The 12030-nt window shown below is 37.6% G+C and overlaps 1 protein-coding gene across 4 annotated transcripts in view; it reads right to left on the minus strand.

Moving 5' to 3' along the window:
- Window positions 1-7716: 7716 nt before the first annotated feature.
- The window catches only part of SPATA13 (spermatogenesis associated 13), a 106460-nt gene continuing 102146 nt past the window's right edge, over window positions 7717-12030 (minus strand). For all 4 annotated transcript variants that reach the window (XM_083362218.1, XM_083362217.1, XM_083362219.1 and 1 more), the window contains 2 exons: window positions 10467-10541; window positions 7717-9242 (listed from right to left, as the gene is read on the minus strand). In XM_083362218.1, coding sequence (XP_083218344.1) covers window positions 9061-9242; window positions 10467-10541 — 257 coding nt within the window. In that variant the 3' untranslated portion in view covers window positions 7717-9060. The remainder of the gene's footprint in view (window positions 9243-10466; window positions 10542-12030) is intronic.

Here is a 12030-nt window from a genome sequence, read left to right on the forward strand (position 1 = left end):
GAAACACCCCCCCCCAAAAAAAAACAAGTTCAGTTTTTAAAATCTAACTCTTGCCTTCCTTTTGTGCCAATCAGACGTCCCTTTTAACATCTTTAAATTCTCAAATGTATCTCCCTTTCTTCCTATACCCCTTATTTGAATCCAGGGAGAGTATCCAAATATCAGTTTTGCAAAAAACTGTCCTCTTTGTAACCATTGAAGTTTTGCTTGAATAATTCAGTTTTTGATGATTGATGTAATATAGTTGTCATTAGATCAGTCAAGTCTTTTTCTTCTTCCAATTCCATCTGGATTAGGTAGAAAGTAGTAGCAGATGTTATGGTTGTCATTTGATTAGTTGAATTCTCAATATAGTATATTTGAAGGCCTTTAGTGTCTTCAATCTTAATATTGCTTTCTTCAGGTGCTATTGCTTTTTGAGTTGTAAGTTTTGTAGTTGACATTGAAATTTGGACTTTAAGGTTCTCTGTAGGTTGCATTTGTTGTTCTTTGAAATCTCCTATTTTAGTGTTAGTTTCCATTTCTTCTATTTGCTCTTGGATTGTCATTTCCTCATTTAAGGTCAGAATTTGATTTGGTGGCTTTAAGTTGTCAGATTTTTCTTGCAGTTTGGCTTTAATTTGCTCTGTCATTGTCAAAATCGTGTCCAGTATCAGTTTATAATCAAGTGGTGGGATATATTCATCCATTTTGTTTAAATTTCATTTTTGATGTGTACTGTTGTGCCCCCAGTTAAAAAATGACAATAAAGGTTATCTTATCTTATCATCTTATCTTATCTCATCTCATCTTAGGTTACCCAATCCTATCCTATCCGTTCTGTTGTTCCATTCCATTCTTTCTTCACCAAGAGTTACTTTCGATAATGAAATAGACAGCATATAACTTAAATAAATAAATCAATAAACACCTTTTTAGAAAGAGTGCTCCAGAATTTTTCTGAGTGTCAGGTGCCAGGTATAGGATGAAGCAAGATGAAAAACAAGATTGTGGCATTAAGAACAGTTCCTCTCATTTCACCAATGTTCTTCTCTGCCTGACATGTCACTTGTACTATTTCTGAATGGAATGCAATAAATAGAATATGTATGTGTAACTGAACATCCCACTTTGTTTTGTGGTTTACTGTGGATGGCCATGTGAAAGCCAAATGCATCGTTTTGGGCCAGTCACTCTCTTTTAGCCAAACTCACCTCAAAGGGTTGTTGTTGTGGGAAAAATAGGAAGAAGGAAGATTAGCAAGTGTTGCCATCTTAAGTTACTTATAAAATAATAAATGTAGGATAATTTTAAAAAAAAACAGTCCCAAGACTCAGTGGTCCATATCTGATACCAGGAAGCAATGCCTTTTGTGCAAATTATTAGTGGTGAAATTATTTCTTGGTGTTAAGTGTTAGGCTGATGACAAAGGAGTAATTTTAGTGAAAATTCAAACTGTTCCCCTCCCTTAGTCACTTTGACACATACACATACAGTTTAAGTATAATTTATCAAACAATACAGTTGGCTGAATTTACAAAGCCCATTAAGTTGCAAATCATACTGGGATTTACAGGTCATGTTTAGGCAAAAGCAATTATGACCATATAACACGTGAATATAGCAATATTAATGTAGAATGCAGAATCTGTGCCCCTTCATTTGAGTTGAACTTGGCAAACAAGGCACTTAATGTTTATGCACTATGCATTTCTATGAAAATTGAGAACATTCTTAAAGTTTTTTGAAAAAACAGAAGTAGACCAAATAAATAAAAGCACTTTCTTTTTGCTATTGATAAACTTCATTTTTAAATTTTCACTTTGTGCACTGTGAAAAATCACACACAAAATAAACTGTATAGTAACATTTATATAAGACACTGCTGGTAAATGTGCACATTAAAATATAAAGTTAGAAGAAGATAAAAGGAATGTACATTTCTATATACATTGCAGGAAAATACATTTGATATAACATATTAATGCAGATAAATCTAGCCAGAGGGATTACAGCAAATACATAGCAGGCTAAAGAGACCATATACTGTACACACATTGAATTTCAGGTTCCATAGCCTTTTGAAAACGAAGACATGATCTATGGCTAAAACAAATATGGGTAATGCTTGACTCATGACCACAACCCAGCCCAAAATTCCCATTGCTAAGCAAAACAATTGTAGAGTGAGTTTTGGCCCATTTTATGACTTTTCTTGCCATAGTTGTTAAGTGAATCATTGAAGTTGTTAATAACACCATTGTTAAGTGAATCTGGCTTCCCCATTGCCTCTGCTTGTCAGAAGGTTGTAAAAGATGACCATATGATCCTGGGACTCTACAACTTTCTTAAATACATGCCAGTTGCCAAGCATTTGAATTTCAACCATGTAACCATGGGGATGCTGCAAGGGTCGTAATGGTCATAAGTCCGTAAGTTTTTCAGTGCCACTGTAACTTCAAATGGTCACTAAACAATTGATTGTTAAGTCAAGGACTACCCATATAGATGCAGAAAATGAACTGTATGAAAGAAAAATGTCACAGAAAACTTGTAAAATAAAATATATAAGCTGAATACTTTGTACACATATTAATGGTTTAAATTGATTTTTTTCAGAATGCATTCATTATAAAGAAATCTCATGTACACAGGAAAAAAAGCAATTGATAACAATATTGTTTTATTATGGCTAAGTTCCTTTGGCTGGAGCTCCAAGTTGACATCTAAAATACTATTATTATTATTATAATTTTTTAAAAAAGCGCCCTCCGACAAAATTTCAACTAACTTCTTCACTTTTTAAAATATTAAAATACAACTTTTATAGTCAAAGTTTTAAGTTAGAAATTCTGGTTTCTGAAACCCAAAAGGTGTCTGTTTTGCATAACACTTAAGAGCTGTCCAAAGTGGAATAATACGGCAATAGACTGTATATTTCAGTTTAGTTCATGAGAATATAACCTCTAGTTAACTTATTTTAAGAAAGTAGTGGTGCATTAAGTGTTTTGAGCTCAACATCTTCCATTCTGAGTTTGAAATGATCGGTTTTTAGTTTAAGATAACTGTTCCAGCCAGTTCCAGAAATATTCCAATGCTGTTTTGACTATTCTGTGGTGTTCTGAACTTGAAACAGTCCCATTTTGAATCCAAGATATTTCCAGGATAGTCAGATCAGCCTGGGAAACTTCCATAAATCAGAACAAGCCATTTGAAGTTAAGACATATTTTGAATTGGAAATATTGTTCACCTTTCTTGTTAAAATATAAATTATTAATGAATCAAGGATTCAGAATTTGGCACTTCTCTTTCTCAAGAGAAGCAAGATGGAGTTTTCTGTTTTTCAGTTTATTCACACAAGGAGAACTCTTATTAATCTAGGGTTTAAAAAGGCTGTGTAAAAATGGCCTTCAGTCTTCATACCAGTAACTTTCCAGATGTTGTCCATACCCAACCAGCATGGCTACTGTCCTGAATAATAGAAATTGATCCTACAAAATCTGGGACTCCAGGTTTGCACAGCATTTAATATGAGAAATCTAAAACGAAGGATGCTGGGTATTCAACTTTGTTTTTTATAATATTTTGTGGTAGACTTTGGAGGGAATCTAAGAAGTTAAACCAAGAAACAATCAAATTCAACAAGCAATTATCCACTTTTCTGAATGTTGGGTGGAATTGGTACAGCTTTAAAATCAATTATACTCTTTAAAATATGAAGTTCTTACCAAGCCAAGTTTATGAGCAATTGGAAACACAACATTCTGAAATGAAGATTAACTTTCAGATAGGCCAGAATTAGTTAACTTTGCATGCCCATTTTGCCTTTGTGTTTCTGAAATGAGAGTTGTGTACCATTAGCAGTACATTTTTGAAATCAGGGTTTTTAAATGTAAGAAAATTGAAATTTCTGGGGAAAAATGTAGAAATTCTTGTTTTGGGAAAGGGATCTGGTGAAAAGTAGAAAATGTGAGAACAAATACAAACGAACTTTCCGTCGAGGCCTGAAGACCCACCTATTTGAAATGGCTGGTCTGGCCTGACGGGGGATTATGGGTTTTAATTTGTCGTTTTAGATTTGTATTACTGTTTTTAACTGGGCATGGGTTTAATCTTTTTTTTTAATTTTTGTATTGTCTTTTTTATATATGCCCTGTGAACCGCCCTGAGTCCCTACCAAGGAGAAGGGCGGTATACAAATTAAATAAAACTTAAACTTAAACTTAAACTTTGACTTGGCTTTTCAGAACTTAATCAGCAAAGGAGGATAAAATATTACCCAGGAAATGTTAGGGCACTTAATTTGTTAGGATAAATAGCTTACAAGAGTTCTTGTAGTAATCTAAACTGTGATCATTCCTCTCAGATCTTTGTAGTATTCCAGACCAAATGATTGTTAATATTGAAAAAGCCTAATAATTTTCTCTCTTCAAATACTCTTGCAAAGTGCAAAAGCTTTTCCTTCATAGAGTACACAATTAGGTTGCAAAAAGCTAGCTAACAGACTATTAACAAAAACAGTTTGCCAAGTAAAACGTTGAATACAGCATTATTCTTTCATAATATGAATGGTATAATTTCCCTCTCTGTAACATTTGAGGATTATCTGAAGAATGTAACATAGTATCAGTGCATCTGCAAGCAAATTCGAAGAATTCTATTCTATTCATTTCAACCACTAAATCTACAGTGTTTACTGGAAAAGGAACTGGGAACATGCAGAGAATAGAGAATGTTGTTTTAATCCTCTCTCTTTTGTCTAGACCAGGGTCAGCAACCTGAAACAGTGAAAGAGCTACTCGGAACCAGTTCCCTCACAAAAGGAAAAACTGGGAGCCACAAAAAATGTGTGCACATGCGCATACATGCGCAGAACAGGGTTTGACTGAAGAGTGGAGCCAAGGTGAGATATGCACCTATCCTGCATATTTGAATTGATTGGTTGAACTTTTTTAGTCCCACTTTTTTTTTGGGGGGACTGCACATGGCAGAGGACTGAGAGCCACAGGAGACGGCTGAAAGAGCCGCATGCAGCTCCGGAGCCGCGGTTTGCAGACCTGTGCTCTAGACAAAATAGTAGTTATACCTCACTACTTCTCATACTGAACTAAGAGTACCAACAATAATGGTGGTCTCTTCCTGTAATTATAAATAGCAGTCTCTCCCTCTAAACCACGGGTGTCAAACTTGATCACGTCACATGACGCATCACGATGGGTTTTTCTTGCCTTTGCGGAGCTGGGGTGGGTGTGGCCTGCACGTGATGTATCTGCCCCACAGGCCGTCAGTTTGATACCCATGACCTAAACAGTGTAAAGAGGACTTAAAGCATGTTTAACAGATCTTTCTGGGGTGGAAATAGGGAAAAGTGAGAAGGGGAGAAGGAGGTCTTCCTGGAGAAAAATATGGCTATTTTGATATTATGATTAGAGGTAGAAAACCTATGCCTCGTATTTTAAAAATCAGAGTACTGAAGTGTGGCTGCAAACCACAAGTAAAATTCTGCGACTTTTTGATATTTGGTGGTAAATAAAAGGAAGTTGATATATAAAACTTCCAACACGCTTAACGCATCTATTAAGAAAACTTTTCAATTTTCAGCCTGCCAAAATGATAAAAAATCCATGTCTTCTGATGACATCATCTCATCCAAGCCATACCCACTACAGAGTTCAGCTACAACAAAAATTCTTTTAGCATAGTGAGCCCCAAATCAGAAATGTTTGGTCAGCCATCTAAAATATATTTTAGTCTTTTGTTACGTCCCAATTATTAGACACAATTTTAGGGGCACATTTTCAAAATATGAATTTTTCAAATTGTAAAAGTTTTCATTTTAAGAGAGTATGCAAAACTACTAAGATGGTTTATATGTGACAAAGGGGGGATATAATTTCTCATTAGGCATGTTCCCCTTCACTGGGGCTTCCAGACTGCAATTGGACAGCCATCAGTCAAGTGTTCTTGGAGATCATGCATTGAACAGGAGGTGGATCTAGCTGGCCAAGATGGATGGAAGCCAATTAAGGGGAGAACCAACCTAGAAGTAATGAGAACTTTTCTGAAAGCGGGGACAATTAATCAATGGAATGGCTTCCCTTCAGAAGTTGTGGGTGCTCCAACACTGGAGGTTTTAAAGAAGAGATTGGACAGCCATTTGTTTGAGATGGTAGGGTTTCCTGCCTGAGCAGGAGGTTGGACTAGAATACCTCCAAGGTCCCTTCCAACTCTGTTATTCTGAATGATACAAGACAAATTCAAATTGCCTTACATAACCATTTCACCTTGTGCACTCATTCAGTACTTATTCTTGCAAAACATATGGCTGTTCAAACCAAATAGGCAACTAAGAAGATAATGAACTGGATATTTTTTTTAAAAAAATTAATACCTTGGGGGGTGGGGAAGACTGATATCAAAAGCAAGTATGAACAACACAATGAACAATTGAACATGAAAACTATTTTCAGGCATCGTCCCTCCAGCTGAGTGCTTTGCAGGTGAATTAAAATTTCAGCTTCCCTAACCCAGTGCCACTGCTATTTTGGAATTAGACTCAAAATCCAGCATACATGAAGGGGAGAAGGCCTGTTTTGAGGGATATGTTATGCTATGTACTGAGGCATATGTAGCATGCTTGTTGTTAAAACTATCTGTTCATATTTAAACATTCTTGTTAGTAAAGACATTTCAATGTGTATTAAAAATGAAGATGCACCAATTCCTTTCAATATATTCATAAAATCAGTCAGAGCTAATCAGGATGCATCTTTCGTTAGCATTTTCATTATATCAGAGACAGTTTTTATTGCCTATTGCTGAAGCTGCCAGTGTTAAAAATCATTATAACACCATATGTGTGTGCCTATATGTACATAAAAGTAATTGTCCAGTTGGGTCTGACTCTAGGGCACGGTGCTCATCTCTTGTTTCTTGGCCGAAGGAGCCAGCATTGTCCGAAGACATTCCGTGGTCATATAGCCAGCATGACTATATGCCGAGGCACATGAAACACTGTTACCTTCCCACTGAAGTGGTACCTATTTATCTACTCACATTTGCATGCTTTCGAACTGCTAGATGGGCAGGAGCTGGAGTAAGTAACAGGAGCTCACCCTGCTGCACGGCACTCCGGTCTCAAACCTGAGCTGTTAGCTTTCCAGCTGACAAGCTCAACATCTTTAACCGCTGAGCCACCGTGCCTCCTATATGTATATACCACGGCACAATGAAGTCAAACTTTGGAACTACTGAATCTCCCTAAGTTCAATCTTTAATACTGAAGCATGTCTGCTGAAGTAGAGACTGAAAAGTGCTGCAGTTTAGCTGGATGGCAACCTCTCCTAGCTATAACTGCTGAAAAGTAAGTTCCGATGAAATCAAAATGGTTTACTTTCTAAATTTCTATTGAGGAATGACTCATATACGTGTTTTACATTTTACCTTATCTAGTTGAATCCATAGCACTTCATACAGTTTAGCCTTTCTTTTGGCTCAAGCTGGCTAAGAAATTATAGTCCAACCTACCTAGGAAAGGCTGATCCTTTTTTTTTAAAGAACCCTCCCAAAAACCCCCAACCTTTGTAACAAAAATAATATAAAAATCCCTGAATTTGTTTTTGTTGTCATAAGTTGTTTATGAAATACTCTGAGCTGTAGTTTTGTTAACCATGGTTTACTGAGCCATGGATTACAAACTGAGCCATGAGCCATGGTTTACAAACTGCAGAGGCTGGGTTACTGTAACAGATTAAATTGAACACACCCATTATGGCTTAGTGCTAATTACAAATCATATACTCACCCTATTTTAAATATCCACTGTTTTACTATAAGCATTAGCAATGTAAGAGGGTGACGAACAGCATGCCATAAACCCTAATTTATGGCAGTTGTCCCGAGGGAGGGTATTTTTAGCAACCCCGTGTTAAAAATCAATTTCATTTCACAGAAGAGAACAAAGCAAATCAAAACAAGGACATATCATTTTAATATTCTATAAATAGGCCATGTTTCTAAGCAAGTTTAATCAAAATTCATTTCTAATGTCACCAGATGGTTCTAGTGTTGGATACTCTTAACAGAATGCCAAACAAATAATTCCTAAGCCTTTCCTGGCTTGTCTGATGCACATAAGAGCAACCACATAAAAAGATCATGTTGGAACTGATTTAAAGTCATTATTGTCAGAAACCTGCAAACCAGATGGAATGAATATATTTATGGGATTGAGTAAAAACTCTCAGGTTCCTTTTTCATATTCTTATTTTTGTATAGCCACACCGATGCCATTTAAGGCACTCCTAACTTTCAATTTTTCATTAAGTACAAGCAGGCACACTGGAAACCAATGATGTAATTTTCATGGACTCAAGAGCCAGAGATAACAAAATGAAATCCATTTCTTGATGAACAGTTAATGTATACAGCAAAATACCGTTTTTGGTAAGTTTCCACCCAAAGTTCAAGGGGGACTTTCTTCATATAAAAATACATGTTCATATATTTATGATACCGAGTTCACATTTTCTTCCTTTTGCCATGAATGTGCCTTGGAGGAAGTCTAAGTTTCACTTGACAGAACAACACAGCAAACAAAGACAAATAGGAAGAACTAAGCAGTTTTGTCAGTACCAACAACTTGATGATGTAAGAGCTATAGGAAGAATGAGACCACCCTTTGACAAATTCTGCACAAAGGTGGAGAAACTATCCTTCCTGTTTTTAAATTTGGTCAACCCATTCACTGTTAAGCCTGTCGAAATGACTTAAAAGTTTTGAACCATTCCTTTGGGACAAGGGTGACTTATGCACATGCCCTTTTCTGAGATAGCAGCAAGTTGCTATTGTGGTCAAGTGGTAACACTCCCATCCGTCTGTTTATTGATTCAGGACCACATCCATTTCAGATCATTCACTACCTCCTTCAATAAACCATGTCTTCTTCATGTTGCTCAATGAAGGTTATGGTGGAAAATCAGAAATCAACCCATATCTTCTATCCAGGGCAGAATCCAGGTTTTCCAACTGGGCCAACGAAAGCTTTGCTGGTAAATTGTTCCTCTTTTCCAGATGGCCTCTCATTTCTTAAATGGTGTCAGTTTGTTAAAAGTGTGCCAGAAAAGGGATGGTTTCCGCTTTGGTTCTGCTAGGGCAAACACCTGCTGCTGTGGAATACTAGTGGGCACTGTAACATGACGCTGATGGATAGGATGCAAACTCTGGTGTGGCGGTGCCACTGGGCATCCATTATAGCTGACACCTGTAGAAGGAAAACAATATCCAAAGATTATAATTCAGGACCTGTTCTCATGACACTTTTGGCCATACATCAGGAAATAGGCATCTGAGGCCAGGGGCGGTCTCACCATTAGGCAAAATTACAAGGACCAAACAGGATGCATGGTAAATTGGAGCCAACTCCCTTTGCTGTCCACAACAGTTTACTCATTACAAGTGTTAAGAATGGGAGTATACAACAGACAGAGAAAAAGCTGTTGGGGTAATAGGGCAATAGAAGAAGGGAAACTGGGAGATCTTCTTATCTACTTAAGCAGCAGTCCTTCTCCTACCTCAAGTAGCATATTTTTTGAGACACCATTGCTTGTGATACTCTATTTTTCCTGCAACTGCACACCTGGCTGATTCAGAGAGCAGGATCCAAAAAGAAGCTGATTCAAACAGCATGTTTAACCAAATCGTCCAAAGACAAAATGTATTCATATAACTTGTTTAACCCTTGTTAGTTTCATTTGTGTGTATTATGTAAACAGAGCATGCTAGCTTATGATTAAATTATTGTGTAAACCTAGAAAATGAAACATATTAACTAATATAGTGAATGGGTTCTGGGAGTCATAGTTCAGCACTATATATATATCATAGGTTCATCATCCTGTTCTATTACCAGGGACCCCCTATATCTACAGTCATGTACTTATGAAGACAATAATACATATGGAGCCTTGGTGGCGCAGTGGGCTAATGCCTCCTTAAGTAACACCAGCTGCCTGCAATTAGTGCAGGTTCGCATCCCACCAGGCTCAAGGTTGACTCAGCCTTCCATCCTTCCGAGGTAGGTAAAATGAGGACCCAGATTGTTGGGGGCAATAAGCTGACTTTGTAATAATGCCGCTTGGGGGGGGGGGCAAAAGCCCTAATAAGCAGGCATATACATAGAATGAAGGCTACTGCTAAGCACATTGGTTTGTGCTTAAATTGTAAGCCACCCTGAGTCTTCGGAGAAGGGCGGGATATAAATGGGATTAAAATTTAAAAAAAAAATAACAAGGAGGAGTGATATCTTGCCAATATCAAGCAAGTAAAGCATAGAAAAACCTAACCCATTGCATCTATACTGCCTAGTCTATGTGCCACTTCCTTATACCCTTAATACCCAAGAAAACAAGATTATTCATCTGAAAGAAAGGTATCTTGGGTGAACCAGTCTTTGGGCATGGTGGGGAAAGATGCTTTAAATATTCACCTTTCATTTTTCCATTTCTTGACTTCCGTGCATTTTGCATTGCTTGCTTCTTTTGGTTTTCTGAGATTTCCATTCCTATAGTTGAAGGATAAATGATAGAAATTTCAATGCTATTTCAAGAACCAGATTGTAATATGTTGTTAAAGCAAAGTTCAATAAAAAGCATCACTGAGTAACAATCTAATTTCAAAAGAGGAGATGCATCACAATTTAATAACAGAGTGCGGACTTTACACATAGAAAAGCTCAGTTTCAATTCTCAACATCTCTGCAAGGATGTCATAACTTCTGAAAAAGATAAACAAGCCTTTGCCATTGAGTGTAGAGAATACTGAGAAAATGGACAAGTGGTTTGATTCAGAATAATGCAGATTTGTCGTTCCAGAACAGTTCTGCCAAAATGAAGTAGATAAGTGGAAATCACAAGGAATTATTCCTGAGAATCTGGATTTGCCCTTTTCAGTCACAACAGTACATAACAACATATTTAAAAGTTGTTCATTATTTAAAATTAACCACCCAACTCTGGGTGTTGAGTCCGTTGATACCAAAACCACTTCAGAAATAAAGAAAATATTGCACCTTGGCTTTAATTAAAAAAAACAAAACAGTAATGCAATCTTTCCAGCCCATTGATGGAACAACTCTAATCAAAAATGCATTTAATCACAATCAAATTGAATTTAAAAAAATCATGAAATTTTACATGCTACAATCTCACAACATTTGGGTTACATCATGAACATTTTCAATATTTATTTATTTATTTATTTATTTAATTAAATTTATATGCCACCCTTCTCCCTGAGGACTCAGGGCGGCTCACAACAATAAAAATTAAAAAAACAGAGTAAAAAATTTAAAAGAGAATTAAACAATAAATACAAATTACAAAACAATTTAACCCAGTAAAAGCCTAATTAAAAATCATAGTCAGTCCAGGCCCACTTGTTGGAACAACCACGTCTTTAGGTCACTGCGGAAGGACCGAAGGTCAGGTACCATCCGCAGCTCCGGAGGCAACTCATTCCAGAGGGTCGGCGCGCCCACAGAGAAGGCTCTCCCTCTGGGGGTCGCCAGCCGGCATTGCCTGGCTGACGGAACCCTGAGGAGGCCGACTCTGTGGAAGCGAACTGGGCGATGGGAGGTTGACAATGGCAGCAGGTGGTCTCGTAAGTACCCCGGGCCTAAGCCTTTCAGGGCTTTAAAGGTCATTACCAGCACCTTGAATCGCACTCGAAGGGTAACCGGAAGCCAATGCAGCTCGTACAGGAGTGGTGTAACATGGGAGTACCGAGATACTCCCATAAGTACCTGCGCGGCTGCATTTTGCACCAGTTGAAGCCTCCGGGTGCTCTTCAAGGGCAGCCCCATGTAAAGAGCATTGTAGTAATCCAGGCGAGAAGTGATGAGGGCATGGGTAACCGTGCATAGGGCATCTCGGTCCAAAAAGGGGCGCAACTGGCACACTAGGCGAACCTGTGCAAAGGCCCCCCTGGTCACGTCCGTTAGATGATCTTCCAAATTAAGCCGTGAATCCAAGAGGACACCCAAGTTGCGAGCC

Source organism: Vipera ursinii (assembly GCF_947247035.1).
Source record: "Vipera ursinii genome assembly, chromosome: 4".
Classification (NCBI taxonomy): Eukaryota; Metazoa; Chordata; class Lepidosauria; order Squamata; family Viperidae; genus Vipera; species Vipera ursinii.